This window comes from Canis lupus, chromosome 14 (genome assembly GCF_003254725.2).
Source record: "Canis lupus dingo isolate Sandy chromosome 14, ASM325472v2, whole genome shotgun sequence".
NCBI classification, from domain to species: domain Eukaryota; kingdom Metazoa; phylum Chordata; class Mammalia; order Carnivora; family Canidae; genus Canis; species Canis lupus.
Window position 1 is genome coordinate 40,130,543 of NC_064256.1, and position 25,368 is coordinate 40,155,910.

A 25,368-nucleotide genomic window follows, 5' to 3' on the forward strand; every position below is an offset into this window, starting at 1 on the left:
CTGAAACGCGGAGAGGACATTGGAGAGGCAAGGAGCTCCCTTGACCAGAGAAGCACTAGTCTCTCTAGAACATCCAACGTCTAGAAACTTCTCCTCACCCCCACAACCCCGACCTCGACCCTTCAAAACCTCTACGTGGAACTTTCTAGAACCAGTACGTTACTCTATTAAAAAGACTCTGGAAATAGCTGGGAGGAGGAAGCAAGCAGGGAGTAAATCCTCCCTCCCCCTTTCACATCTTAAGAGATGAACTAGGGGGCTGGGTGTCTCCTGGGTCGCTCATCCGGAGTTGGGGGGGGAAGGAAGGCCCGAGCCCCCCACCCCCACCCCCACCCCACTCCACTCCACCCACCCAGAGGAGTCGGGCGCCCGAGGCGTTGGGGGCCGCACCTCTGGGCTCCAGCCACGTCCCGGAGCACCTGGCAGCAAGGGGAGGCGACGGCGGCGGGGCAAGAATGAGGAAACGGGAGGCCCGCGGTGCCCCGAGCCAGCCCCCGGGGCGGCGCCCCGCCCCCACCCGCCGGGCCGGCCGCGCACCCGCGATGGGCCCGGACGCTGCTTCCGGCCGCTCCGCGTGGGGCCCGCGCGGCCGGAGGGAGGCGGCGGCGTCTGCCGGGGAGTTGGGAGGGCGAGGGCGGGGGCGAGGCCGGGGACGCTCGGCAGAAGGGAAGCCTCTGAACCCGGTGGCGGGGCTCCCCTCGCCCGCTGCGGGGCGCCGAGGGCCCGGCGGCCTCTCCCCGCGGCGGCGGGCGGGACGCGGAGCCCGCGGAGCCCGAGCTGGCGCTGCAGCCTTGGTCCCCGGGCCTGCGGCAGCTCCCGGCGTCCTCGGTGGGAAGCTTCGCGGAGCCGAATGGCCGATATTTGGCGGCGTGGGGAGGGGGGAGGGGAGGGGGGAGGGGAGGGGTCCCTACTCGTTTAAATCGCGGCTTTCTGCTTTCTCGCTCTGGTTCCGTGGCGATTCTCCCTTTTTCCAAGGAAGCACGCTAAAGTGTCCGGTGCAGCTAAGAAATATCCCAGTTTAAAAAGGGGGAAAAAAGTGCATAATTTTTGGCTTTCTTTTCGGTTGCAAGCCGTCGCGTATTTTCCCCCTGCACGCCCAAGCCTAAAATGAAAACGCAAAAACAGCCTGATTTTATATAGATCAATTTTGTGACTGGGACGTTTTTTCCACCACCTTTTTTTAATAGGAAAAAAAATGTAATTGGGCTTTTTTGTTTTTGTTTTTTGTTTTTTAAAAAGGAGACGCGTGTTTAGTTGTGCCTGGAAATGTTGAGAGAAAAAAAAACCGTCGGGTCTTTTCATTTGTTTCCAATAAACCCCAAAAGCAGCCCTTCCAGAATATGTTGCATGCAGGACGAGATTGGGGTTTGAGAGTGGGTGGAGGGAGGTTCATAGGCGAGGCTCTCCCAGCAGGATTGCTTGATTGATATTTGCTTTGCCGGCCTGCAATCGAAGTTTAGCTATATTTGATGGCTGGTGTTAGTAAAAATAAGCGTCCAAAACGCTAGGGATTCCACTGGCAGTCATAGGTGACCCTCTGGGCAGCAGGTTCTGCTGAGATCGGTAGGACCCCACCAAGGAAGGAAAATGTGAAAAGTTGTGTTGCAAGGAAATTTTATCCTAATGTATATGTATTTGGCACATGAGTGAATCGTGAAGGAAATTAAGAAACACAGACCAGAACAGTTCCGGAAGCTATGCTATGTCATAAACCAAACAGAAACAAACACGGAGAAAGATTCAAGATTAAGACAACCCCTGGAATGTTCCTTACATCTCTAAGCCCTTCCTAGCTGATACCTCCTGACAATTTAATGGAGGTTGAACTTGGGCACAGGCAACTCCTCTTTCATTTATTCTTCCCCAGTCTAGGTTCAAAAACAACAACAACAACAACAAAAATGTGTTGAATTTTACCTGTTCTATTTTTCTATTTTAAGAACGTTTGCCTTCAACAGCAAGTAGCCCAATATTTTATTCTTCCAACAAGATGGCAGATACATTCAACTGGAAGGTTGTTTCAAAGATTCAAGTAATCTTGGTGGCTTCCAAGTCAAGGACTTAGTGGATGGCTAATAAACCAGAAGGGGGAAAATGTGAACAATATCCAGCCTGAAACAAATCACATAGAATAAATGGGAAGGTGCAAAATCAAATCAGGAATTTAGAATCAAGAAGTGCACTGGCCTCAGATTCTAAACTACTCTGGTTTTTATTTAGGAAATAAGGGTGATGATACTATGTCAAATCAATCACCTCTGGGTGCCTTATCTTTCTGATTCCTAAAATGAGAGATTGGGTAAATGGGTCCTTTTCAGTTTTGATCATCTAGGCACTTGAAGTCCTAAGGCAGAACTTGTGTGTGTGCTCTCAGAAATGTAGGCAATAGTAGGTTTATCTACAGTAGAAAGTCACCAAAGTTAGCCATCTAGAGTAGTTTGATAAGGACGAGCTAGCTTGTGTTCTTGTGTGTATTGAAAAAAATCATAACGTTTCTAAGAACGAGTTATTTTACAGTCCCATCCAAAATAAAGAAAGATGTCCGTGCATTGATTTCAAATTTTTAAAACAGAAGGGTATCCTGTCATTCAAGACAGTAAATTAAAGACTCAGGCTACTAGAGCTTCTACTGATAGAATGATTATTCTTCGAGAAGAAGCACAAACAGCAGTGACCGTTTTTTTTTCACAGACGTGCTCAGCCATCAGAAAAGCTTAATAAATCCCTATTTAGTATGCATTTATGCAGTGATTACATGAACTTTGACCTCTGAAGGGCTGTAGCAATTAGCTTCAGTGGCCAGCATCTTCTCCCACCATTCCCAACTGGCTTCCTTGGGTCTTTCCTTTCTTGTCTCAATAGCCTGCACTAGGCGAGCATAAAATTTTAAAGCTGACTTTCTACCTGAGGTACTTGCTTTTTGCACAAGTGGATTACCCCTTCCTCTTCTCACCTCCTGTCTAAAAAGTCATCTCAGATGGATATTGGGGCTCTGTCGATATTACTCAAACGCAAATGGATTTCAATTCAATCTTGCCCTGTACTCTCGCAAAGAAGATAAGCTCTAACGGCCCAAAGAGCCTCATTTCATAGCTCCTGGCATCTAAAATAAATCTGATGTCTTCTGTCAGGCTAATTTAACATTTTAAAAATCTTCAATGTAATTTATTTTAAGTCAAATGAAACCTAGTGGATTAGCAGAAAGCTAGAAGAGGAGAGAGGCAGAGGGCAGCTGGAAGATCCTCTCCCCACCTACAAGAAAAAAAAAAAGCCAGGAAGAGAGAGGAAAGTGTTTTAAGTTTCTAGTAAACACTGTTTAGCAAAAGAATAATAGGAAAGTTGCCCCTTTCCCAAAGAGGGATGGAACTATAATTGTTGCCTTTAGCTGAGAGCTCAGATAAACCGCTGGGACTCATTCTAAAGTGACCCATCACTGCATTCATCTCTTCTTGAACTTTCAGTGAACCTGAGATTAAACAGGGGTGAGCAGCTAAGCAGTTTGTTGTTAGCAGCCTTTTCAACAACCCTTTCAGACTGAGTAAATATTGATCGGTTTGAATCTGATTGCCCCAGAGGAAAACACCACCGCATCTGAATAGCCTCCAAAAGTAAACTTTCAAAGGTGAAGCCAAGAGCAAGATCTCAACTCAGCCCAGGTTGGGGACACCCTGAATTTCGGGAGTACTTTGAACGAGTGTGAAGGAAGTGAGGAGAAAGCGATTGAAAACTGGAATTTTGTCTTACAATTACCCCCAGTCCCTTACTGAGACTCTTGGCCTTTTTTAATATATATCACTAAAGTGCTATTTTTGTGTTTTCTATCTTTTGTTGTTTCAGTCACCATTGCTGTCATTTTTCAGGGAGCTAACCAACCATGCTCCTGAGAGACCAAAACAAAAAAGAGACCTAGAAATAGGATGTGGTAAGCGCCTCTGATTTAATCGATTGGGACAACTAAAAAGATACAAATGTTTTCCTGTTGAAGGGTATATTAATGTTTCCTAAATGCATTGCTTGTTAACTGATTTATTCCACGACCTAGAGAAGGCTTTGGATGCTTAGCCATAATTTATTGTTCTCCCCTTTCTCGGCTGCATTAAAACCAGCACCTCGAAGACTGGAATCTCCAGGATTCCAGCGGGTCCGGCCCTGCTTTTAGATATTGAAATTACGGCAGTGGCATGCAAATGACACTTTAACACATTAAAGAATTTGGAAACCAGCCATCTGTTTTGCTGTGTGGCCTTACACTAATAAACAAAAGATACTGTATAAGGCCAGGGTGGGAAATGAAAGAAAGAGTTGGCCGACTTTGAAGTTCTCCATCCACTTGAGTCTTTTAGAGGCAACCGCAGAGCCCAGGATCCAAGAGCCAAGGGGAGGGCAGCGGGTGCCCTTGATATGGCCGCACAACTGCGCCTGCAAAGTCCAGGCTTGCCCCCTTTGACAGGGAAGTACAGGAAGTCTCATGGGTGCTCGAGGAGACCTGCAAATTCCAAGTTTTTGTAGGATTTCTCCTCCCACTGCCAGCCCATCCTTTGTGAAACACCCTTTGTAGAGGAAGAAGGTCATATGCCTGTATTTGTGATGCTGTATCTCTGCTCTACCCTTGGAGCTCAATTAAAGCCTCTGAAAATGTGCGAAGGCGAAGGAAAAGTGGTAAGAGATCTGGGAGGAGAGCCATTTTGAACACTTTGATTTGCTGGCTTCCTCTGTTTGAGAGCAGACACTTGCCTCGGTTGGAAACAACTTGAATATTGAAGGACTTCCAGGCATCTCTTCTTTATGAGCTCCTGGACTCTCCTTTCTCTCTATCCTACTTTAAGGGCCAAAGTAGGGGAGAACTGTTAATATACAGATAGGTAAAAGATAGGCCTCCCTCTGACATGTTTCTGCTGGCAAAGGAGACTATATTCCAACTGCTGGAAGCATCTGTCGAGCCCAGAGAAGAAAATAGAAACTTTTTTTCTGGGTTAGGGGATTAGAACTGGGTTATGGATTAGAGCAGACCCATTACAGCCGAGGAGGCTATGAAATCAAAGCTGAATCTGATGGGAATGAGATATGTAACCCAGAGGAGCTGGGCAGGAGGGCCTGTAGAGAGTGGCAGGAAGGGAAGGGTACTGACAGGAGGGACAGGAGGAGAGAGGCAAGGGTTTCCTGAAAACAGACCATACTCGATTTAGAGGATGGAATATACTGGAACACTGCCTGACAAGCAGAAAAAGAAGAGGGTTAAAGTGGAGGCCTTGCCCTCAAACAGCTTTATACTGGAGCTCATTAAATGTGAATCCCTTAGCTCTTGGTTCACTGATGTGAGGAAAGACGGACTGAAGAGTTTGGGCTTTTGAAGGGCGTTCTGTTTATACATACGTCAACATTCAGTTGGAGGTGAAAAGGTTAGCACTTGACCCAGGAAGTATCCATGTTTCTTTCAAAAATAGATCTGCCTTATAAATTTCTTCACCATCCATTTTTTTCCATTATGAACTTGGATTATAATAAAGGAACTATTGTTATTTTAAACAAAGTCAACCTATTAAATAGGCATTCGCTAGGTGCCATGACACTCACAGGGGAAGTTTCAGCTACATAATGGAAAGCCATTTACTTTTTTTTCAAGGAAAGGCCCACCTCTGAAAGTGCACACCACCCTTCCCCAGCAACCATGTGAAATGAGCCAATCTTGTTGGAACCAACAAATTGCAGCCAAGCCAAATACAGGGATGCTTAAGCATATGTGAAACTTGAATATATTTATTACAGACATCTTAAGACCCGTAAACTCTGCTCTGGATCACATTACTCCAGGATCACAGAGCTGTTCATGATTGTACAGGAAAGGGGGAATATCATAGACTCACAAAGAATAACTGATATAACTCAGTGTGGTACTTCAGGGACATGAAAACATTGTGCGACATGCAAAAGACTATTCACGAATCACACAAAATATACATTCATTGTGCCATCCATCACATTAACAAGTGAGCTGAAAATACATCATATCCAGCAAAGATAACTGTGGAAGGAAGAAGCTGGCTTGAATAATACCTTTAGGTTCTGAATAACCCAGCACAAATTTTAAATAGAGTGTGGCCAGAGAAACAATAAATGGGGTGGGGATGGGGAGAGACTTAGCACAGGAAGCAAGGTTTTCGAACCTTGTGTTTTTTAGGTCTTCCTAACTCACCAAAAGAACAAATGCAGGCTACCCTCTGAGGCATCTGACTGAGTTTAAGTAAGCAATTTTATTCTTTAACCTATAATCACATATAAAATTGTACCAGCTTTGAGTTACCCACCCTGTTTTAATCACTTAATCTAAACATTTCTAGAAAATCTGTATAAAGATAAATCTCTCAGGACAAAGTATTTACAACCAGCAAACACACACATGAAATTGAATTAAATTAAGGGATGAATTAATTGTGTAAACACGCTCATAGTGCATCTCTTCTTTATGAGCTCCTGGACTCTCCTTTCTCTCTATCCTACTTTAAGGGCAAAGTAGGGGAGAACTGTTAATATACAGATAGGTAAAAGATAGGCCTCCCTCTGACATGTTTCTGCTGGCAAAGGAGACTATATTCCAAAGGACATCTAAAAGGAACAGATTCTGTGGAAATCTTCCAAAAGTAGGGAGGGGTGTTGGGAGCCGTCAAAAAATTGATTATGGCACCTAATCTGCATCAAGGAGTTAGCACACACACACACCTCAATCAAGCCTCTAATCTAGAATTCTCTGGAAACACACTGTTCTGGCCAGGAGCTCCCCAGATAGGATCAGAAAGGAAGAGAGAGACTGTAAATGGAAGGGAAGATAAGCTAAGAATGTGCTTTGGGTAAGAAGTCCCCAGCCCTCAGAGTAGCCTGGGTTGCGGAGTCTGGGGCTGGGTGGGCCTCAGTGGGAGGTAGTCAGAGTGTCTGAGGTAGAAGACCCCGGAGACGGAATGCAGGGCGAGGAGCTGGATTTCTCTGAAGATTCCTCCGCCTTCTCCTCACTTCCTGGCGGGGTGGCAGGGGAGATGGGCAAAAGGCCCTCTTTCTCTCGTTTCTTCTGCTTCATCCGGCGGTTCTGGAACCAGATCTTCACCTGGGTCTCGTTGAGCTGCAGGGATGCTGCGATCTCCACCCTGCGGGCGCGGGTCAGATACTTATTGAAGTGGAACTCCTTTTCCAGCTCGGTGAGCTGCTTGGTGGTGAAGTTGGTACGCACTGCATTCGGTTGACCCACGTAGCCGTACTCTCCAACTTTCCCTGGGGACATGGTGGGGAGCGATGAGAGAGAAAGATAAAAATTTTTACCGTCCATATGAGATCCCCTATATGCTTCAGAGCAACATTCAGGTAAAGGGGAGATCAAGAATTTCTCAACAGAAACTGGGCTGGGAAAGGAGACTGATGAGGTGTAAAGTGTTAATCTGAAGTCAACCATTTGCATGGTCAGACTGGTGATTAATGGAGCCTGGAGATATTAACAGAACCACCCCCCAACCACCACACAAACACACACCCCTACCCACTTCCTACTCCAGAACCTCTAAAACTCAGCCTCTTGGGAAACACAACACTCCCAGATGCTCCTTTGCCCCGATACACCTGGGCACTCTCTCCACACCCTACAACACCGGTGGGAAGAAGCAAGAACTTTTCTTAAGTATTAATTTTCCTTGGCAACTAAGCAAACTAGCTCCTTCCAGAACCATCAAGGAACATCCAAAGAATGGCAAGACTGACCTGTTTTGGGAGGGTTTCTTTTGACTTTCATCCAGTCAAAGGTCTGTGCTGGAGAAGAGGTCTCTGATGTAGGGGAGCGACAGGCTTCTTGGTGGCTGGCGTGGAGAGGGGACAAGGAGTTATTATACGTGGCCAGGGCCAGGCTCTGGTGCTCTTGTCCATATGAGTGGTGAATGTACTGAGGCGAGCCCACCGCGCCCCCGGCATAACCCTGGTGGTGGTGGTGATGCTGGACCATGGGAGATGAGAGATTTCCAGAGTAAGCTGCGGGAGCGCACGAGGGGTACCCACCACTTACTTCTGCTTCCTGATTTAATGCGTAAGGGCTGTAAGGCGCGCCGAAGTTCTGCGCGCCATAGCTTGGACCACAACTCGAATGGGAGTAGGACACCCCCAGGTTCCCGGGAGTCTGGTAGGTGGCCGCTTGGGGGTGGTGATGGTGGTGGTGGTGGTGGGGCGGGCTGATCTGCACCCCCCTGCCCACTAGGAAGCGGTCGTCGCCGCCACAGCTGTTAGCACTGACCGCGCACGACTGGAAAGTTGTAATTCCATGGTCGGAAGGGTAGGCTCGCGCTGAGCAGGTCCCTGAGTCGCCACCGCTGAGGATGGGGTATTCCAGGAAGGAGCTCATTCTTGCATTGTCCATCTGTCACTGAGGGACCGGGTCCTGCGAAGCCCTGGGTGACCGTGCCAACTTTCTCACTTCCTCCATGGGGCCGGAGAAGAAAAATGATATGAATGTACAGTGCGCAAGAGGGGGGGCGCGAGGGCGGAGGGCGCAGGGGGAGGGGCACGTGACTCCGCCAGCCAATGGCGGAGCCTCCTGCGAAAGTTTGCTGGCTCCCGCGGTGATGGATCACCGTTTCAGTGGCATTTAAATCCCCGGCGCTGCTCAGTCTAGGTGACGCGCAGTCGCCCCCCCAGGCAGCCCAGGCGGCGGCGGCAGCTGCGGCGGCTGCAGGGGCAGATTCGGAGCGCTGGGCCGAAGGGGAGCAGCCGCCACCCTCTGCGCGCGCCGACTGCGCTCTCCCCCCCTCCGGGAGGTGGGGGCTGGGAGGCATCCCCGTCTCCGCCCCCTCCCCACCGAGCACAGAAAGATGAACTGGCGAGAGGTGAGAAGGGAAGAGGGCTCCGTCTCTCCGGGGTCGGGAACCAGCGGGCCAGAGCTCGCCGCCCTGCCACCAGCTCGGGGCCCGAGCCCGCCGTGCGCGGAGCAGGAACGGCAGCTCCCCGGGCGCTTTTCAGTCCACAGTCCCTGCTGCGGTGCCGGGGCAGCGAGAAGCCCAGGGGACAGTGGCGTAGGACGAGGCTGGGCCACCAGCTCTTCAAGCTCGGAAGGGAGAGGGAAGTGGGCAGAGGATTGGCCTGCAGGACCCCAGGTGGGCGTGGAGGGGACAAGAGCAAGGGAGAAAAAAAACAAAAAAACAAAAAAAACCCTCCCTTCTCCAAGGAGGGTCTCCGAACCCTACTCCCTCCACCCTAACATTATTAGCAAGGCAATGAGAAGCTTCTGTAATTCGACGCCCGGGAGCGGGTGATTGGTAGTATTTCAGCTGGCCGGAAAAGGCCGGGGGTGGCCGGGCTCTTCGCCCTCCCTCTCTCCTCGCTCTCCGCCCCTTTCTCCTCCCCACTCGGCTTTGCTCCGGGAGCCCTACGGGATCCGGAGCAGCTCGGCCGCGGGATTTTGAAGGGTTGGAGGCGGGGGAGAAAGATGACGCTAGCGGACGTGGCCAGCGTGGGGGCCGGGCGGTGCGCTGCAGGCCATCTGCCGGCTCCCCCGGACCCAGGAGTCTGCGCGCTCCGGCAGGGGCCTCAAAGGGCGAGCCCGCAGCTCCAACAAAATACGCTGAGCTCCCCCCGCAACGGTGCTCGTTTTCTGCAGGGGGGATGTTGGGAGTGGTAGGGCCTCCTTTATCCACTGACCGCCCCCTCCCCTTTCTACTGCACGTCTGAGGTGGGGGGTAGGGGCTGGCAGGTGGGAGGGGCGGGGGACAGATGGCTGATGGTGGACGGGATATTTTCTTCTTCCCCAACACCTCCTCCCCTTTGTAACTGCCTGTGTAGTTCCTTGTGTGAACCTTCAAGTCTTTCCCTAGAGAGACACGTGCAAATCTGAGCGTCATCCCAGGCCAGGGGTCCTGTTTTCCATCACCCTCATCCTACCCTGATGCTGACGGGGTCGTTAATTGCTGTTTACTATTAGGTTTCGTGTCAACCCTTGGCTTGTAGAGAGAAAATGCCAAACTGAGACCGAGGATTGATGCATTCTTAGGTAAAAGAAATCCAGAGATCATCCAAGAAGCTTTGCAGCCAATGCAGCATAGATTTGTCTCTGACCCTGTGTACCACATCGGAATCGAACAGATAAAAGTAATCTGAGGATGGGGTTCCCACTCCCCTCTAGCTTTCCTTCCCCAGTTAGAAGAAGAAAGTTTTGCTCGAGGCAGGCACATTTCAAGTGTGTTAGTCAACCTTTCAGGGTTCTCCATCCTGTTCTCCACTTATAGAAGGCTTCCCCCCTCCCAAGTCGCCCCTTCCCCCAGGGGAAACTCTTGCAGAAGTCAGACTACGGATTCCCTCAGTAGCAAAGAAACATTTCCCCCCCAACATTTCCTTTTGAAATGGTATTTTTCAATGACCTTTGACCTATCCCCAACCCCGGTTAAGAGAGAGCATGGACAGGAAAGGTCACTCCTGCCCCAATTTCAGCACCTGGGGACGTTCATCTTCGAGAAGGGAAAAGGAAAGGCGGCCCTTCTGGAGGCGGCTTCTTTGGGAGCTCCAGGCTTCCAGCGACGGGGAGAGGAGGGGCTCCTGTCGGGAAGGAGGTGGAACGTGAGAGGGTCCGTGCTGGCATTGCGGACGATCTGCCTTCCGAACCAAAGGACGTCCTTTCCCCTGGCCTCACTCCTTTGTTGGCTTCTTCAGCCCGGGTTTGCGCAACCCCCTTGGCCGCAGGGCTCGCTCCACAAAGCGCCCCGGGCCGCAATCGCTTCCCTTCCTCTGCTAGTTCTCGGCCTCTGCGCTCCACTCCTTCCACTTCTCTTCCTCCCTCCGGGCCTCATTCCAGAGCCAGCACGGGTGGGGGTGTTTTTCTTGGGACCACATGCATGCGCTTGCACACGGGCCCGCAAGCGCTCGGGGCCGCGACCGACCCACCTCCGCGCACTGCTCCCGGCTCCCGGCTCCCGGCTCCCGGCTCCCGGCTCCCGGCCCGCCGGACTCTCGCAGCCCAGCCGGCTCCGCCCCGGTTGGCCGCCCGGAGCGCTGCTCTCCGGTGTGGCTTACAAAGGCAGGCTCCCCTGGCCTCGGGCCCGTAAGGCTTCCGTAGCTCGGTTCTTTCCCCACCCCCACGAAATCCTGGGGCTCACTCCGCCTTGCAGAAGACCCTGGGCCTCGGGGCGTGTAGGCCAGCGCCCCACGACTCGAGCTGAAGTCCCTTTAAATGCCCCGGGAGAGAGAGTGGGCGAGAGGAGAGCTCGATCGCTATTTAAACGAGGACCTGCGAGCGGCTTGCTGGGCTCAAAGCGCCTCTTCCAGGGCTCTGCTCTTAGCAAGGGAAGGAGCAAGGAGGAGACAAAACGCTGCCGAGGCCCGGAGCTGTTCATGGCATCCGCGGCTCAGCCAAGCTGTTGTTTTAAAAGAGCAATAAAAATGAATTATGACTAAACGCCTTCTAACTTAATGCTTTCGGACGGGGATCCCCGGCAAATACGTAAGAGGATTTTTATTTGTGCATGTGTTCCTGCAATTGATCTCTTTGATGACATTCTCATTCATAGAAAGCGTTTGATTTATGAGCGTAGGACGAATCGCAAACAGCAGCGGCTCAGCCGGGGCTGCGGCCGGGCCGCCCTGCTCAGTTCCGCGCCTGGAGCTGGAGACCCGCCCGGGTCCTCACACGCCTCGGCCGCTGCCAGGATTTAGGGGGCAAAAGGGTGGAGGAAGGTAGGGTGCAAACCCATGGAGAGAGATCGCGATTTCTTTGTAACTTCCGAGCCTTAGCTATTAAGAGCCGGGCTCCTAAATCAACCCGCCCCCCACACATGTTGCTTACACGCTGCGTTTTCTCACGGTAAGTGGCCATCGCGGCAGAGCTCAGTAAGGGAAAGATCAGCATGGGGAGATGTAAGAAGGGGGAAAGAACCAGAACAACCCAGTAACGTGCCCTAGATCACATTTTATTGATATTTTATTTAAAGTGCTTGTTCTCTTTCTTTCTAGAAACTGGGTTAATTTATAACCTAGGGCGCAGAAACTCTCCATTTAAAATCTCAACTTGGTAACCTGACTTCACAGCTTTAATGATCCATTATTTGCCATGTAAACAGATTTAAGAATGAAATATTGATTTTTCTGACCCTGAAAAAAAGAATCCTAGAATGACTGAACCAAAGGATTGGAAAGAACCCTTTCTGAAGTGCATTTTCCAGCTAGTAACCATTGTTTTGTTTTGTTTTTGTTTTTCTCTACCTTTTAGGTCTGTTTGCCTGGACCCATCAACAGCTGGGAGACTAATCAACCACACTGAAAATGTTTCCGGGATTGTGGGGGAGGGGTTGGAATGTAGATGTTTGAAACAAATGTGTATAAATAAATGAATTTTGATAACTTAGTTATTGACCTGAAGACTGGTAGCTTGTTAAAGAAACTCCATGTTCCTCCTTCCTGGAGTTGGGGGTTTCTGTAGGCACTTTATTTCGCCACTTTCAAAAGCTTGGGCTTGGCTCAGCTCTGGGGCTGCCCAATTCTGTTTCTATCACCAATTTAAATCTATGGCTTGAACCTCTACACTGAAAAACCAAATCCATTCCCTTTAAAAAGAAAGAAAGAAAAAAAGGAAAGAAAAAAAAAAACACTTCTCAGAAGTCCTAACCATTTTCTGGTTTTCTTTTTTGTTGTTGTCTGTTGAAGACTTTGAACATGCCCCCTTAATAAATATATTAAAATGGAAAAAGAAGATGGATTGTGACCAGAATTTTATTTACCAAGTTAGACTAAAAGAAGAAAAAGAAACCGTTATGAGCCTTGAGAAAGAGGGGGGAGAAAAAAATAAGAAGCTACTTATAGCAAAGGAGAATTTATTCTACCAAAAATACTCATGACAATGCATCCTAATGTAATACAAAAATAAAAAGAAAGTGAAGATACAATTATATGATCACTTTCTTGCAGGCCTCATATATTGCTTTCAGGAAATCACATAGAGGGTCGTTGGATTAGATTTAGAACAACTAAAACTCCAAAATAATCTGTAAAGATGGCTCTGAGACTGGATCAGGAGAATCACTAAACAGAAAATCTTCCACATTTAGAGGAGAGACAGGGTAGGTCTAGGAGAAAATAAAATAAAAATCAACTCTCTCAGAATAAAAGAAGGCCAAACCACCTGGTCAAAGGGGGTTTTGTTTTGTGATGCTTTGTTTTGCTTTAATGTTTTTAGTAATTCAGATGCTGCAAGTCGATTGTGGTGAGTGTGTCTGTAAAAAAGTCAAAGCTGTCAGCTGAAATATCTACGGGACTGTCGAGGGAACCTGGCAAACTGGGCGAGACTGCATCTGAAAGCTGCAGGCAGGAATCTGTGGAAAAAACGTTAAAGTCCTGCAAAGAGGGGACCTCCAGGGTCTCGGGACTGTCATTGTTTAGACCAGAGCCACAGTTCTGGCCCATTGTTGACAAGCAGTTAGAAACAGTGGGTGACTGGTGCTGAAAATGTTTCAGATTTTTCTCATTGCTGGTTAAAGGCGAAACTGGGAAACTTTGGGAGTCGCCATTGTGTCCATTGGGAGCCTGCTGCTGAGAGAGGGCATTTTGCTGAAAAGTGTAACCTTCTCTCTCCAGAAGGGCCCCGGAGACGCTGAGGGCTTGCTCAAAGAGAGACTTCTCTTCCTCGTCCTCCTCCACTTTCTCAGAGTCTTCGAGGCTTTTAAATTTCCCTTCGCTGTTCTGGTTCTCCTTGCACTGGGTCTGCCTCTTGTGCTTCATCCTCCGGTTCTGAAACCACACTTTCACTTGTCTCTCAGTCAAATCCAGCAGCGCTGCAATTTCCACCCTTCGGGGTCTGCAAAGGTACTTGTTGAAATGAAATTCTTTCTCCAGCTCCAAAAGCTGCGTGTTGGTGTAAGCAGTTCTCAGGCGCCGGGAGCCCCCGCCGCTGCCATCGGCGATTTCCAGGGATTCTGCGGAAAAGGAAACCAACAAGAGACACACGCACAGTTGGAGGTGGAGGGGTCCGAGCGGGGTTATTCCACTGGAGAATAAATATAGCAGAAAAGATCAACTGCAACAAAATGGCCGCCCCTGGATGCAGGAGAGCTATTGTGCTGCCTTTCCTGGGAGCCCAGCCCGGGGAGACCCCATCTCTTCCACCTCCATCAAATTCCTGCCTGTGGCTCCCCCCAACCTCTCCATCCGGGAGCAAACTTTATATTAGCCACACCACAATTTATAATTAATGCATCAGCTGCTTAGCTGAGCAAGAGCGATCTATCACTCTTCATTACTGTCAAAAAGCCAAACTCTAGGACAACTAGACAAGAGGAGGTCAGTTCCAACTCAAATAAATCATCCCACATTACACAAGTTAGGGAAAGTTTTCGCCCCCCTCTTCTTAAAAATATATGTGTGTCTCATTGTGCAGCGCAGGATCCCTTTTCTCTCCATCAAACCCACTCCTGAGCCCACAGGGGAAGGGAAGGCAGCCAAGCATCTCTCCTCTCTCCCCCTGCTCTCCCAGCCCACGCTCCCCTCCCCCAGAGCGGCTCCCCGGGCAGCCCGGGCGGGGAGAAGGGGTCCCGGGACCTGGGGCCAAGTCTTTGGACTGACCTTTGTGGCCGAGGCAGGCAGGGCCGGTGGCGGCGGCGGCGGCGGCGGCGGCGGGCGGCAGCGCGGTTTTCTTGGCCGCCTTCTTCTCCTTCATCCAGGGGTACTCGGGCGGCTGCAGGGCGCCGGCGGGCACCGGACTGCCGCGGCTGCCCGCGGGGCTCGGCTTGGGGCGGCCGCCAGCGCCGTGGCGAGGGTGACTGCCCGGGTTCAGGCTGGGAATGGTCTGCTCAAAAGGAGGAGGAATCAGTGTCGAGTGTGAAAGCGTCGAGGTCTTGATTGATGAACTTTGAAATGTATCAGCGACAGGGGGAAAAGATGTCAGGCACTCAGCGAGCGACGGCTGGCTATTGATAAAACCAATCTCTCGCTCAAATTCGTAATTCATGGCCTTCTCCTTGGAGCCCCCTCGGAGAAAAAGTTCCCTCTTCTGGAGGGGCTTTGGGGGGGCAAGGCCCAAGAAAAAGACGAGAGCAGAGGAAAAAAAAATCTATCATAGAAGATCGCTGCTGGGGTGTTTTTTTTCTAATTCACTGATTACAGCCGTATGGGGACCGCGCTACTATTAAACTATTGAATTCATGGAGACAAGGTTGAAATTGGACCGAATTGGCTGTCACATGATTGCTTCTGCCCAATGACAATTTGGGCTTTAATCAAAAGAAGCCACTGTCTGTTTGATTGATCCAAAAAAGTCGGGAAGGAACGCCTCATTGGGGGCCAGCGAGGCTTTATTTACACTTTTTTCAGGGCAAAAATACATATAGGTGGGTGTGGGTGGGGATGCCCGGGAGTGCGTGGGGGCCAGGGTGCCTGCCTGCCTCCTGATCTGCACAGATCTGGTGTGCGCGCCTGGGAGTGTGTGGAGTGTGAGTGTGTGCGAGTGTGAGCCCTGCTGCCGGCCCGCCGGCGGCTGCCCTCTGCCTCCCCCGCACACTCCGCGCATTGTTTGGGACTGTCGGGAAGACGCCTCGCACCTCACAAATCATTTAAGCACCTCAGTCTGACGCCTGCAGTCATTAACAAAGTAATCCATTAATCTTCAAAGTTTTGACACCCGAGAGCCCCGCATCCCAGCCACATAAGTTCTGTTAAGGCAGGAGGAAGGAGCAGAGGGAGAGATGAGACAGGGAGAAGAAAGAGAGAGGGTGAGGGAGGGAGAGGGGGGGGAGAGAGAGAGAGAGAGAGAGAGAGAGAAGGAGAGAGAAGGAGAGGAAGAGAGGAGCCACAGAAGAGAGGATTCATTTTGGGGTCTCCCCTCTTTTATTCCCCTTTTCCTCCTCCGCCTTTTCTAACCAGTTCCTGGATCTCACAAGTGATCCTTGTTTTCCTTCCTCTCTGTCTTTACCTCTTTTCATCTTTTTTTCCCTCTTCTCCCCTCTCCCCTTCCCTCTCACTTCTGTCCACCTCTCCTTCCCCCAAACCCCTCCCGCATGCCCTCGCCCCCCTCCCAAAGCCCAGCTCCGAGTCCTCGCCCCCGGACCCGGACCCGGCCCATTGTTAGCCGGCTTTTCCAGGGCAGCTAGGCATCTGGCTCCAGAGGGAAGCGGAAGACGGGAGGCGGCTCTCAAAGCTTCCCAACCTTCCTGTGCCATCAACTTTTCAGGAGTGGCTCGAGAAAGATAGATGCATGTGCCAAGCAAGACAACAACCCCAGGTCCATGTGTCCAAATCCCTGTAGCCAGGGCGGCGGCCAACCAAAGCAATGCCACCCGGAGCAGGCTCCTGCGGCTCCTGGCATTCTGGGTTTCATACCCGTAGGGCTCGGGTGCGGTGAGTATTTCTGATTTCCAGGAAGTCTGTTGGAAGTTAGCAGCAGGGAGGGAGAAGGCGCTTGTTCCTCTTCTTCCTTCCTTCCTTTCTTTCTTTCTTTCTCTTTTTCTTTTTCTTTTCCTCTCCTTCTCCTGGTCCTTTTCGCTCTGATTGGGGGCTTGTGCGTTCAGATGCAATGTGTGTTCCCTGGCAGCCCAAATCGTCTCCCGCACCTTTCTGCTCCTTGGCCACCAGCGATGTTTGCACTCAGGTTCTGCTGTGGGAAACAGCACCGCAGGTGAGAGAGGGCAACCTCAGGAGGAATTATAAAGGTTCTCTTTTCTCTGTTCACTCGCTCTCTTTTCCAATTCGGAGACTTGAGACTGAGGGCATCTTGGACTGTGCTGGAGGGTTCAAAAGATAACACCTTTAGGAATCAAACAGTAACTTTTTACAAATCCACCAAGCCAGAAGGAGGGGAGGAGGCTGAGAGAGAAATCTGAAGGTATCTCTTTTCCCTCAAACCCTGAGGATGATGATTCGCTTTTGCTTCCTTTGAAATGGACCAAGTGATCAGACTCCCCCAGGCCGGCAGGCATCCGTGGCAGGAAAATAAATCATTCTGATGGCCAGGGAGAGAGAGGTTGGTGGGGGAGAAAAATCTACGTAGAAAACAAGAAAGGCCGACCGCAGCACAAGGCTAGGACTCCATTTCTGAGGCCAGCATCAAAGGAGGCTTGGGTTGGAAATTAGATATAAAGCGGCCTCCATCATTGACTAGCCCAGAGCATCGCCTTACAGATAGAGATGCTATTTTGGAAAATGTGAGGTTTTTCAGTTTTCTTGCTTTTATTCCAAACAAAGCTCTGAAGGAAGTCTGGGCGCGATCAATCTTGCTCACCAAAAGCCTTGACAGCTTCTGGCCCTTAAGAACACATTTCAGCTTCGAGCTCTTTCCAAGATCAAATGTGGCCGAGCAAAGAGGAGAGCAGGAAACGCAAGTAAACAAGGAAAACTAGTCTTTTTAAAGATATCTTTTTGGCAGCAGGAAGAGTTATAAGGCTGCTTTTAGGAAAGGTGCTTTGCACATTCTGGGATAGTGGCTTTTGGCATTTGCTTTTACCAGAAATAATATTGAGGGGCTAAGGGGAGGGGGAGCTATGGAGAGGGAGCAGCGCTGCCCCCATATCGCTGAGGCTTTGTCAGGGGCTGCGTGGGTGAGAGCTTTCTGCTCGCCTCAGCGGCCTTAATTCAAATACCATCTGGAAGCAAACCCTTTTCTTTGCCCATTCAACATTGAAATCTTCCCCAAATCTGTTACTTTAACTCAGGAATATTTTAATAAGGACTTATTTTTAATATCTTTGAAGCTGGAGGTGAGATCAATATTTTTTTTCTCTTTGAAACCCAAAATGAATGTTTTGACTGCCAAGATATGGGAAATGATATTGGAATCTCATTTAAAAATCTGTGCCCTGAGGGAAGGAGGATGCCTCCAAACCAGTCCCCTCTCAAATAAACAGCAGATTTTAGAAATGGGTTCAAATAGTGGTATCTATGCAAGATTTTGCTCTGTGAATGGATAGCACTCGCTCACTGGCTCTCTCCCTTTCTCGATCTCTCGCTCTGTCTCGTGTGCTCTCTCCACTGTTCCTTATATTACTAGGTAATTTTATACAGTTCTGTAAAATTTTTACTCATAAGAGGATTCTGTGGTTGCTTAGCCTGCTCAGTTCATATCTGAACAAGCAAAAGACTGGAAGCTCCGGTCCTCACAAAGGTTGGTTTTCCAGCCTCTGCATTTCTGAGGTGCGCCATATTTCGGCAGGGAGGTTGGGGTGGGGTGAGGAGCAAATCTACTCAAACTCTTTTTTTTTTTTTTTAATGTGTATCAGGAGCCCAAGAACAGATGTGGGAGAAGCATCTCTGGCTGTGAGAGAAACACCCAGATCTCTACAGCTGCCTGGCTTTGCATCTTCTGAGCCTTTCTCTTTTTCTTAAAATGTGAGAAGGTTTCCTAAAAGCAGCTCCTGTGGACCCAAGAGATACCCCCAAAATGGCTCCAGTGCCTATTTCTAAAGATCACCTGAGGGAGCTTCTCAGGGGAAAGATAGAGGCCATGATGATGGATATTTTGGATTGCAAACAAAATGGCGACATTTTTCACCTCCGTCTCTGAAAGATACAATCCAGGGAGAAGGAGGATTTATTTCTCACATCAGATGCTTCTGATCCTGAGACGCAGGTGGTTCCTCATTTCCAATTTAGAAAGGAGATGTTGATGGGGATACAGTTCTGAGGTTTTCACTTTCTGAATTTGGTTCCTTCTCCAAGCAATTCTTTACTCTGAAGGTAAAAATATTTCCCTTTCCTGTGCCTGCTTTTGCCCCTGCCAGCCAGTCAGTAGGCAGCCCTATCCTAAATCCAGGAGTAGAAATGTAATGTTTAGCTCTTGCAGCATCAAATGAAAGAAGTACTTATAAAATTGCATTTTTATTAGAAAGATACCAATCTCCTTTCTCTCTCCTCCTCCCCCTGGGGCCATAAAAGGAGAGCCAGGAGGGATGAAGGAGAGGAAATAAATCCAGAGGATGCCAAATCCTAAATTCCGGGAGGAAGCCGACGCTGGGAGTCTAGCAGTCCAGGGCAGGGCTGGGGAGGCTCCTGGGAGGTCAGCCTTTCTTTTGCTGGAGACCTGGGCGAGGTTCTGTCTCCTTCAGGCCGCCTAGCTCCCAGGGGCGATATTAGGACTGATTCTTTCCTCCTGGAGCGATGAGGGACGGAAAAAGCATCCACAGAGAGTCCGGTTGCTCCAGAAAATGCTCGGCATCCTCCGCGAGGCTGGTGATGCCCAGGGTTGGGGCACTGGCTGGTCCGCTTTGACCTGGAGGAAGATCTTGGAGAAGACGGCCCAGCGTCACTCCCCGGCGGGGCCTCTCGGGCACCTGTGCGGCCCCGCCGCGCTTCGGGCCGGCTGCCTTTTGTTTCCCCCGCACTCGGCGCTCCGCAGCCCCTGCGCCCGCGCAGGCCCCTCGGCGGCAGCTGGGAACCAGGCAGCCCAGCGGGCTGGCGCTCGGCGCGTCCAGAGCCGCCCGCCTCCAGGAGCTCCTGCAGCCTTCCCAGGAATTGCCGTGCTCCCAGGCGCGCCGCCTGGCCAGGCCCCACTCCGGGCTGGAAGGCTTGCCGCGGCCTGCTCAGCCACTTCGCCTCTGCCTGGATTTCACGCAGACCCCCTTCTTCGGCCAAAGAACCCCTTCTGAACACGGATATTATTCAGAATAAAAACTTTATTTATTTATTTTTTTTTGTTTACTTTCTCAGAATGTGAGCAGCAAGGAATGTAGAACTCTCAAAACAAATCTAGCATTTTTTTTTCACGTTTACAGATTTTTTTTTTTCAGTTTCGCCGGATGTTACAAACCTAAATCACTGTTTTCAAAAGCTGGATCCTCTCTGGTATTATTGCATCATTATCGTTTTTATAAAGGAATTATATTTCCCTTTCAAATAAAAAATTTTTTCTATGTACGCCAATACACTATTGAACAAAAGGCCCAAGAAACCTTCTGAACAATCAGGGTACAGAATTTCTTTAATATAAATACGAACGGATGGGGATAAATAATACTTAAAACTTAGATTATTCAATGCTTGCAAAAAAAATATAAATAAATCTGACTGTTCACCAGCATACACACACGGAAAGACGTACACTTAGTCATCCTTGCACAGGGAGCCCCTGTTTCAAAGCGCCTTTGATTTTTTCTCGCTCTTTACAAGAAGTGCAATTAAAAAAAAAACTAAAAATTAAGAAAAAAAAAGTAATTGCTTCCCCTCGGGAGCCATAATGTACGAACAAATTCACATTGAAGAACTCGGCTAGAAAATTTGTTCATATACCCTGTTTCTGATCAAAGAGTAGAGAAGGTAAAGGATGCAGGGCCAGCGGCCGAGCGAGGGGTGGGAGGAGATAAACATCGCTACTGATACTGACAGCCATTCCAGCAACCAAGATTGCTACGTCACATAAACTATAAAAACGCGTTACCAAAGAAAACAAAACGGGGTGGGGGGAAGGTAGTGGGGGCGGAGGAGAGAGAAGGGAGGACCGGAGGAACCTTAAAACAAAACCAAAAAAAAAAAAAAAAAGTAAACGTAGAAGAAAGGTGGGGGCAGGGGGACTCTCCTGGCGCGCAGCCCCGAGCCCACCATCACAGGTGGGTGAGCTTGGGGGCTTCCTGAATTCTTCCCTGAGAAGGATGGTGGGCGGTAAGGTCCGTGTAGGTGGGGTGCGGCTCCCCTGGCCCGGGCCCGTGATGGTGGCCGCTGCCCAGTGGCCCAGCACCCCCGTAGTCCATGGCGGCCTGGGCGGCGTGGGGGAGGTGAGTTAGGCCAAAGAGGGCAGGCCCAGAGTTGCTCATGGGCTCCACATAGCTGCCCCCCACGAAGACGGGGCTTCCCTGTAAGTGTGGGGTCCCATAGCTGCCGTTGCCCTGCAGGCCATGCGCGTGTGGGTCGTAGTCGGGTGTACCCCCCGCCCCCGCCGCGGTGTAGCGCTTCTGTGGGGGCGGTGGGGGAGCGCAGCTTGGCAGGGGGGCGGGGTAGGAGGCGGGGGGCAGCCCATAGGCGCCCTGGGGAGGCTTGGAGAAAGGCGGGGGCGACTGGGGCTCATATGGGACGCTGTTGACCAGCGAATGCATAGAGTTCAGATAGCCGCCCGCGCCAGGGGGCACCGGGCTGCGACTTGGGGACTGGCCCCCTGATGACGTCAGCATGCCCTTGCCCTTCTGATCCTTCTTGTACTTCATGCGGCGATTCTGGAACCAGATCTTGATCTGGCGCTCGGTGAGGTTCAGCAGGTTGGCCATCTCCACCCGGCGTGGCCGGCACAGGTAGCGGTTGAAGTGGAATTCTTTCTCCAGCTCCACCAGCTGCGCGCTCGTGTAGGCGGTGCGCGCCCGTTTGGACGACGCCTGCCCAGGCGGGCTCTTGTCGCCAGCGCAGCTCTCCCCTGTGAGGACAGAGAAGAGTGCCGTCAGGGGCGGCCCCAGGCCCCGCCTAGCCCCTGACCCAGCCAGGCCCCTCCTTGCTCCAGGCCCCAAGATCCCTCCATCTGTCAGGGCCCAAAAAGGAGGAGGAGGAACTAGGTGCTGCCCTCTGTCCTGGTGGGGAAACAGTGCCAGTAGCTGGGTAGCTAGTCCTTCCTTCAGTCAAGTTGCAAGTCAGAAGCTTCCCTAAGGGGGGAGAGGTAAGGACAGAAAAGCAGAACCCCCAGTTTGCTTCTCTGGTCTGTATTTCCCTCTTGGAGCTCATCACTTTCTGAATCATTTGCTGATCCCTTCAGGCCTATCAAGAACTACAAGCTCCCTGTGGGCAGGTCTCCTATCACTCCCTTCACAGCACCTGGAATGTGGAGCACCTAATACACACTCAATAAACCTTTCCCCTCTCACTGTCTGACTGAAGGACTGGACATTTGCCTCAACTGGCCACTCATTTTGTCTACCCAGTGGAGATGCTTTGGAGTGGAAGCCCCAATCTGGAAGGCCTTCTGTGCCCAAAGGAAGAGATCCCATTGAAAGTATCAATTTCTAGTGGGGTGACCCAGGCCTCTGATGCCTATTTATTAGGATTCTTCATGTCATCAAGCAGCCTCCCATTTTTGTACACGAATCCTGTGTCCTATCCCCACCCCACCCCTAAATCTTGACTCTGGAGGGTTCCAGATGCTCAGGTTCAGGACAGAGTACTGGCAACTGGAGAAAGCAGGGGCAACAGTGACCAAGATGCTGGGAAGCCCCAGACCCAAGGCCTGTCCTCCAGTTTAGTTCCAGGAGGCCCATGTGGTTCCTATTAGCATGACAAGGCCAAATCCCCTCCCCCAGGAGATCCCTGGCTGCCTTCATTGTACTGAGTAGGGCCTTCCCAGAGGAAGGGCAGCCACTCCATCTACTGGAGCAAAAAATTAAAAATAGGCTCTGTTTATAAGCAAAGTGTTGATTCTCCCTTGGATGGTTGACTAGGCCTGCTTTTATTCTTCCACATTTCAGTGTGGAGTGGATGTCACTGTTTCATTAGAAATGAGGAGTTGTGCTAAAGAGAGAGAGTGGAGCTCAGGTTTGTTGTGTCCAAAGGTCCTAACTCCAAGAGTGGAGCAAGAAGGGATTCCAAACTCACTAGGCCCCACTTGCTCTTGAAGCACTCGAGAGAGGCTCCCATCAGGTCTCTCTCTGGGGGTTCCTGGGCACGCAGAGTCCTGTCACCCCCCCAACCCCCTAGTTTGAGGGAGAAGGAGCAGTTAATTCTTGAAAATGTTCCAGGGCTCCCAGACTGTCCTGGCCGCAGCTGGAAGTGGCCTGGCCAGGCCAGAGGACCCTCCTCCAGAAGGCACCGCTTTACCTGAGCTGGAGCCGCTGGTTTTCTGCTTTGTGTTTTGCCGAGACTCTTTCATCCAGGGGAAGATTTGTTTGGCCACGGTAGGTGAGTTGAGTAGGGGGCTCTTGGCTGCGCTGGCGGGGGTGGGGTTGCTGCTGGCATTCTGAGGTGGGGAGACCGAAGAGGGGGGAGGGGGCGCGGCCGGAGCAGGTGCTGGGGGCTGCGGCGGTGGGGGTTGAGGCTGCTGTGGAGCAGGGGGCGCGGCCTGGGGCGGTGGCGGGGCCAAGGGTGGCTCGCCCAGGCCTGGGGGCTGGCTGGGCGGGCCACTCAGGGTGCGCAGACACGCCTCGCTCAACTCGTGAGCCTTGGGATGGCCCCCGGCGCTGGCGGGCGACTGCAGTGAGCAGGCAGGCCGGTGGTACTCGCCATCGGCGCCCAGGGCCGCGGACGCCGGGTACGGCTGCTGACTGGCATTATAAGCGAACCCGTTGGCTGCCTGGTAGGGGTAGCCACCGTAGATCGCGGAGCTGTCGTAGTAGGTCGCTTTTTGCATCGCGTTGTTTCACGATCTTGATCGCACACACTGACAGGGGCTTGACACCCGTGAGGGCGCACATTGGCACGCCCCCGCGGTCACGTGACGCTCCGCCGCCAATTGCCGCCCCGCGCAGACCTGGGGGGGCGAGAATCGCAGCGCGGTGAGGGCTCCGCGCAAATCCATCTTACTCTCAATAGCTAAGTGACATGAAAGCCATAAAAGAAAAAGTGGTCAGCAATATTTAGCAGCACGACTTGGCCCCGGGCGCAGAGAGCCGCGCTATAAAAAGCCGCTGGAATTTACTGGCAGCTACAAATATTTGCTTAACTTGCGTCTGGAGTTGGGGGGTTTTCCGGGGAGAGAGGAGGAGAGTCAGCGAGGGCTGGAAGTCGGGTCTCCAGACCTGGAGTCCAGAAGAAGAAAGGCTGATGAGCTAGAAAGAAACTGGGGTGGGATTCTTCTTTTCCAGGGAAGGAGAAACTTGGGGGTGTCCCTTCATCACCGCTCTTTAGCCTTGTCCAGTGAGCCCCGCGACTCCTTCCCTCTCAGGATCTTGGAGGAAGGGGCAAGGGGGCACAGGGGAGGTTAGGCTGACAATCTGTTCTCCAATCCTTGCTTACGACTGATATTTGGCAAAAGAGCCCTGACGCGAGGTGACTTCCCATCCAGCCCCTGCCTGGATCTTCCAGCACCCAACAGAGGTATGCATAAAAAATTTTCAGGCAATTGCCCTACTCTACCCCGCTGGGTTTCAGAAGCTGAGCTTGTTAGGCAGTTAATCTATCCCTGTGCAGGGATATGACCTACCTCCTCCAAATGAGCCCCTTGTGGCCAAGAAGGGGAGAGAGAAAACTTTGGATGGAACATCCTGTGTGGGAAGGGACCAACAACAACACTCGCTCTAGCAAGTCAAACTCAAATCCTGGACAGTTCTTTACTCCTTTCCTCTCCCTATTTCTCAGGCAGGACCCAGCAAGCCACTCCCACCTCTTTTCCCCTGTTGCAGAAGGTTCCCAGACTCTCCTGCCTTGGACTTTCTGAGGTGCTGTTATTCAGGGCAACTATCAAATTCTACCTGTTAAAACATGATGGATTAGAGAAAAAAACAACCCACCAGGAACCTGAAAAACCAGCGTTCATCTCCATGACCACGGCTTGAACTCTCCTTCCAACTTAACGATAATAGGTTCTGTCTTAGAAACTGCTATGTAATTTGATGTATGGGGGTCATTTGGCTCCGGACGAGGGATGGAAGCACAAGCCATAAAATCCTGCCAGAGTTCCCTGATCTTTGTGTGCTGTTGTTGTTGATGTTTGTTACTTGGCCTATTTACCTGCTTCAGAGACACCAAGTAAAGGTCAACCCTGGAAATGTTAAAAGCAACTAAAAAGCCTTCTCAACTCTTTTTAAAAATTTATTATTTAGAAAGCAGTTTGCAAAAGTGAAATCTATGTTTTATTTTGTTTTCAACCTTTTCATGGTCAATCTCTGGTTCTCAGCTGAGAAAAGTTCCATGTGAGTTCATGCACACACATACACACACACAGAATGATAATTTCTCTAAGAAAAAAAATGCAATGACAAATTCATGAAGAAAATGGTTTAGTTCATGCCCCAACTATGTATATGTATATTTGAGTCCTGGAGTCATTCAAGTTCTCTAGGACTAGCCGACACTTTGTTAACTAGAAAACACCATCCACCAGCGTATGATTATAATTTTGTTTTTAATAACGGGTTCCTTTGGATTTCATTATTAAAGCAACAATCTGACCAACATCTGGAAAACAAGCACAATTAATTTTCCAGAACCTCAATTAAAAAATCACAGCTTCCCTTATCCGAAGTTACTGTGTGTAATCTTGAGCCCTGGAGTATTGTTTCTATGTTGGAAATAGATAGGAACCAACAGATACCATGATCGAAAATAAATAAAACTTAAAACTGAATAGCAGTTGTGAATATCTCAGTTTCCTGTTCTTTCACTGAAAACAGCTCCTATTACATTTGGCAGTGTTCATGTCTGCCATTATAAAATTTTAAGATAGTAGGCTTGTGCAAAATAAAATGTCAGGTTAAGAAAATTACTCCAGACACTTGAACAGCAAGATATTAGATAAAACAAAATTAAGGTGATTTT

At 50.3% G+C, this 25,368-nt stretch overlaps 4 protein-coding genes and 1 long non-coding RNA gene across 17 annotated transcripts in view; 1 reads left to right on the forward strand and 4 right to left on the reverse strand.

Annotated features, from left to right (window-relative positions):
- Positions 1-525, reverse strand: part of LOC112670621 (uncharacterized) — a 151,371-nt gene extending 150,846 nt beyond the window's left edge. For all 7 annotated transcript variants that reach the window (XR_007402060.1, XR_007402062.1, XR_007402061.1 and 4 more), the window contains exon 1: positions 391-525. This is a non-coding gene — a long non-coding RNA (uncharacterized LOC112670621). The remainder of the gene's footprint in view (positions 1-390) is intronic.
- A 5,216-nt stretch (positions 526-5,741) lies between these two features.
- Positions 5,742-11,335, reverse strand: HOXA1 (homeobox A1). Of its 4 annotated transcripts, none has more exons than XM_025464453.3 (4): positions 10,900-10,936; positions 10,453-10,554; positions 7,741-8,442; positions 5,742-7,260 (listed from the first exon to the last, which is right to left on the reverse strand). In XM_025464453.3, the coding sequence occupies exons 3-4, from the start codon at positions 8,384-8,386 to the stop codon at positions 6,905-6,907; spliced, it is 1,002 nt and encodes a 333-aa protein (XP_025320238.1). In that variant the 5' UTR covers positions 8,387-8,442; positions 10,453-10,554; positions 10,900-10,936; the 3' UTR covers positions 5,742-6,904. The 4 variants fall into 4 exon arrangements, with proteins under 4 accessions (XP_025320238.1, XP_025320237.1, XP_048949701.1 ...); XM_025464452.3 differs by having other exon boundaries at positions 7,741-8,446; XM_025464454.3 differs by having other exon boundaries at positions 7,123-7,260; positions 7,741-7,835; positions 8,039-11,335.
- On the forward strand, positions 8,551-12,355 carry LOC112670835 (5E5 antigen-like). Its single transcript, XM_035698428.2, has 4 exons — positions 8,551-8,571; positions 8,642-9,119; positions 10,408-11,455; positions 12,221-12,355. The coding sequence occupies exons 1-3, from the start codon at positions 8,551-8,553 to the stop codon at positions 11,058-11,060; spliced, it is 1,152 nt and encodes a 383-aa protein (XP_035554321.2). The 3' UTR covers positions 11,061-11,455; positions 12,221-12,355.
- A 449-nt stretch (positions 12,356-12,804) lies between these two features.
- HOXA2 (homeobox A2) lies at positions 12,805-15,964 on the reverse strand. The gene is made up of 2 exons (XM_025464445.2): positions 14,566-15,964; positions 12,805-13,919 (listed from the first exon to the last, which is right to left on the reverse strand). The coding sequence occupies exons 1-2, from the start codon at positions 14,948-14,950 to the stop codon at positions 13,180-13,182; spliced, it is 1,125 nt and encodes a 374-aa protein (XP_025320230.1). The 5' UTR covers positions 14,951-15,964; the 3' UTR covers positions 12,805-13,179.
- A 3,619-nt stretch (positions 15,965-19,583) lies between these two features.
- The window catches only part of HOXA3 (homeobox A3), a 45,521-nt gene continuing 39,736 nt past the window's right edge, over positions 19,584-25,368 (reverse strand). For all 4 annotated transcript variants that reach the window (XM_025464436.3, XM_049093743.1, XM_025464441.3 and 1 more), the window contains 2 exons: positions 22,714-23,362; positions 19,584-21,325 (listed from right to left, as the gene is read on the reverse strand). In XM_025464436.3, coding sequence (XP_025320221.1) covers positions 20,526-21,325; positions 22,714-23,242 — 1,329 coding nt within the window. In that variant the 5' untranslated portion in view covers positions 23,243-23,362 and the 3' untranslated portion in view covers positions 19,584-20,525. The remainder of the gene's footprint in view (positions 21,326-22,713; positions 23,363-25,368) is intronic.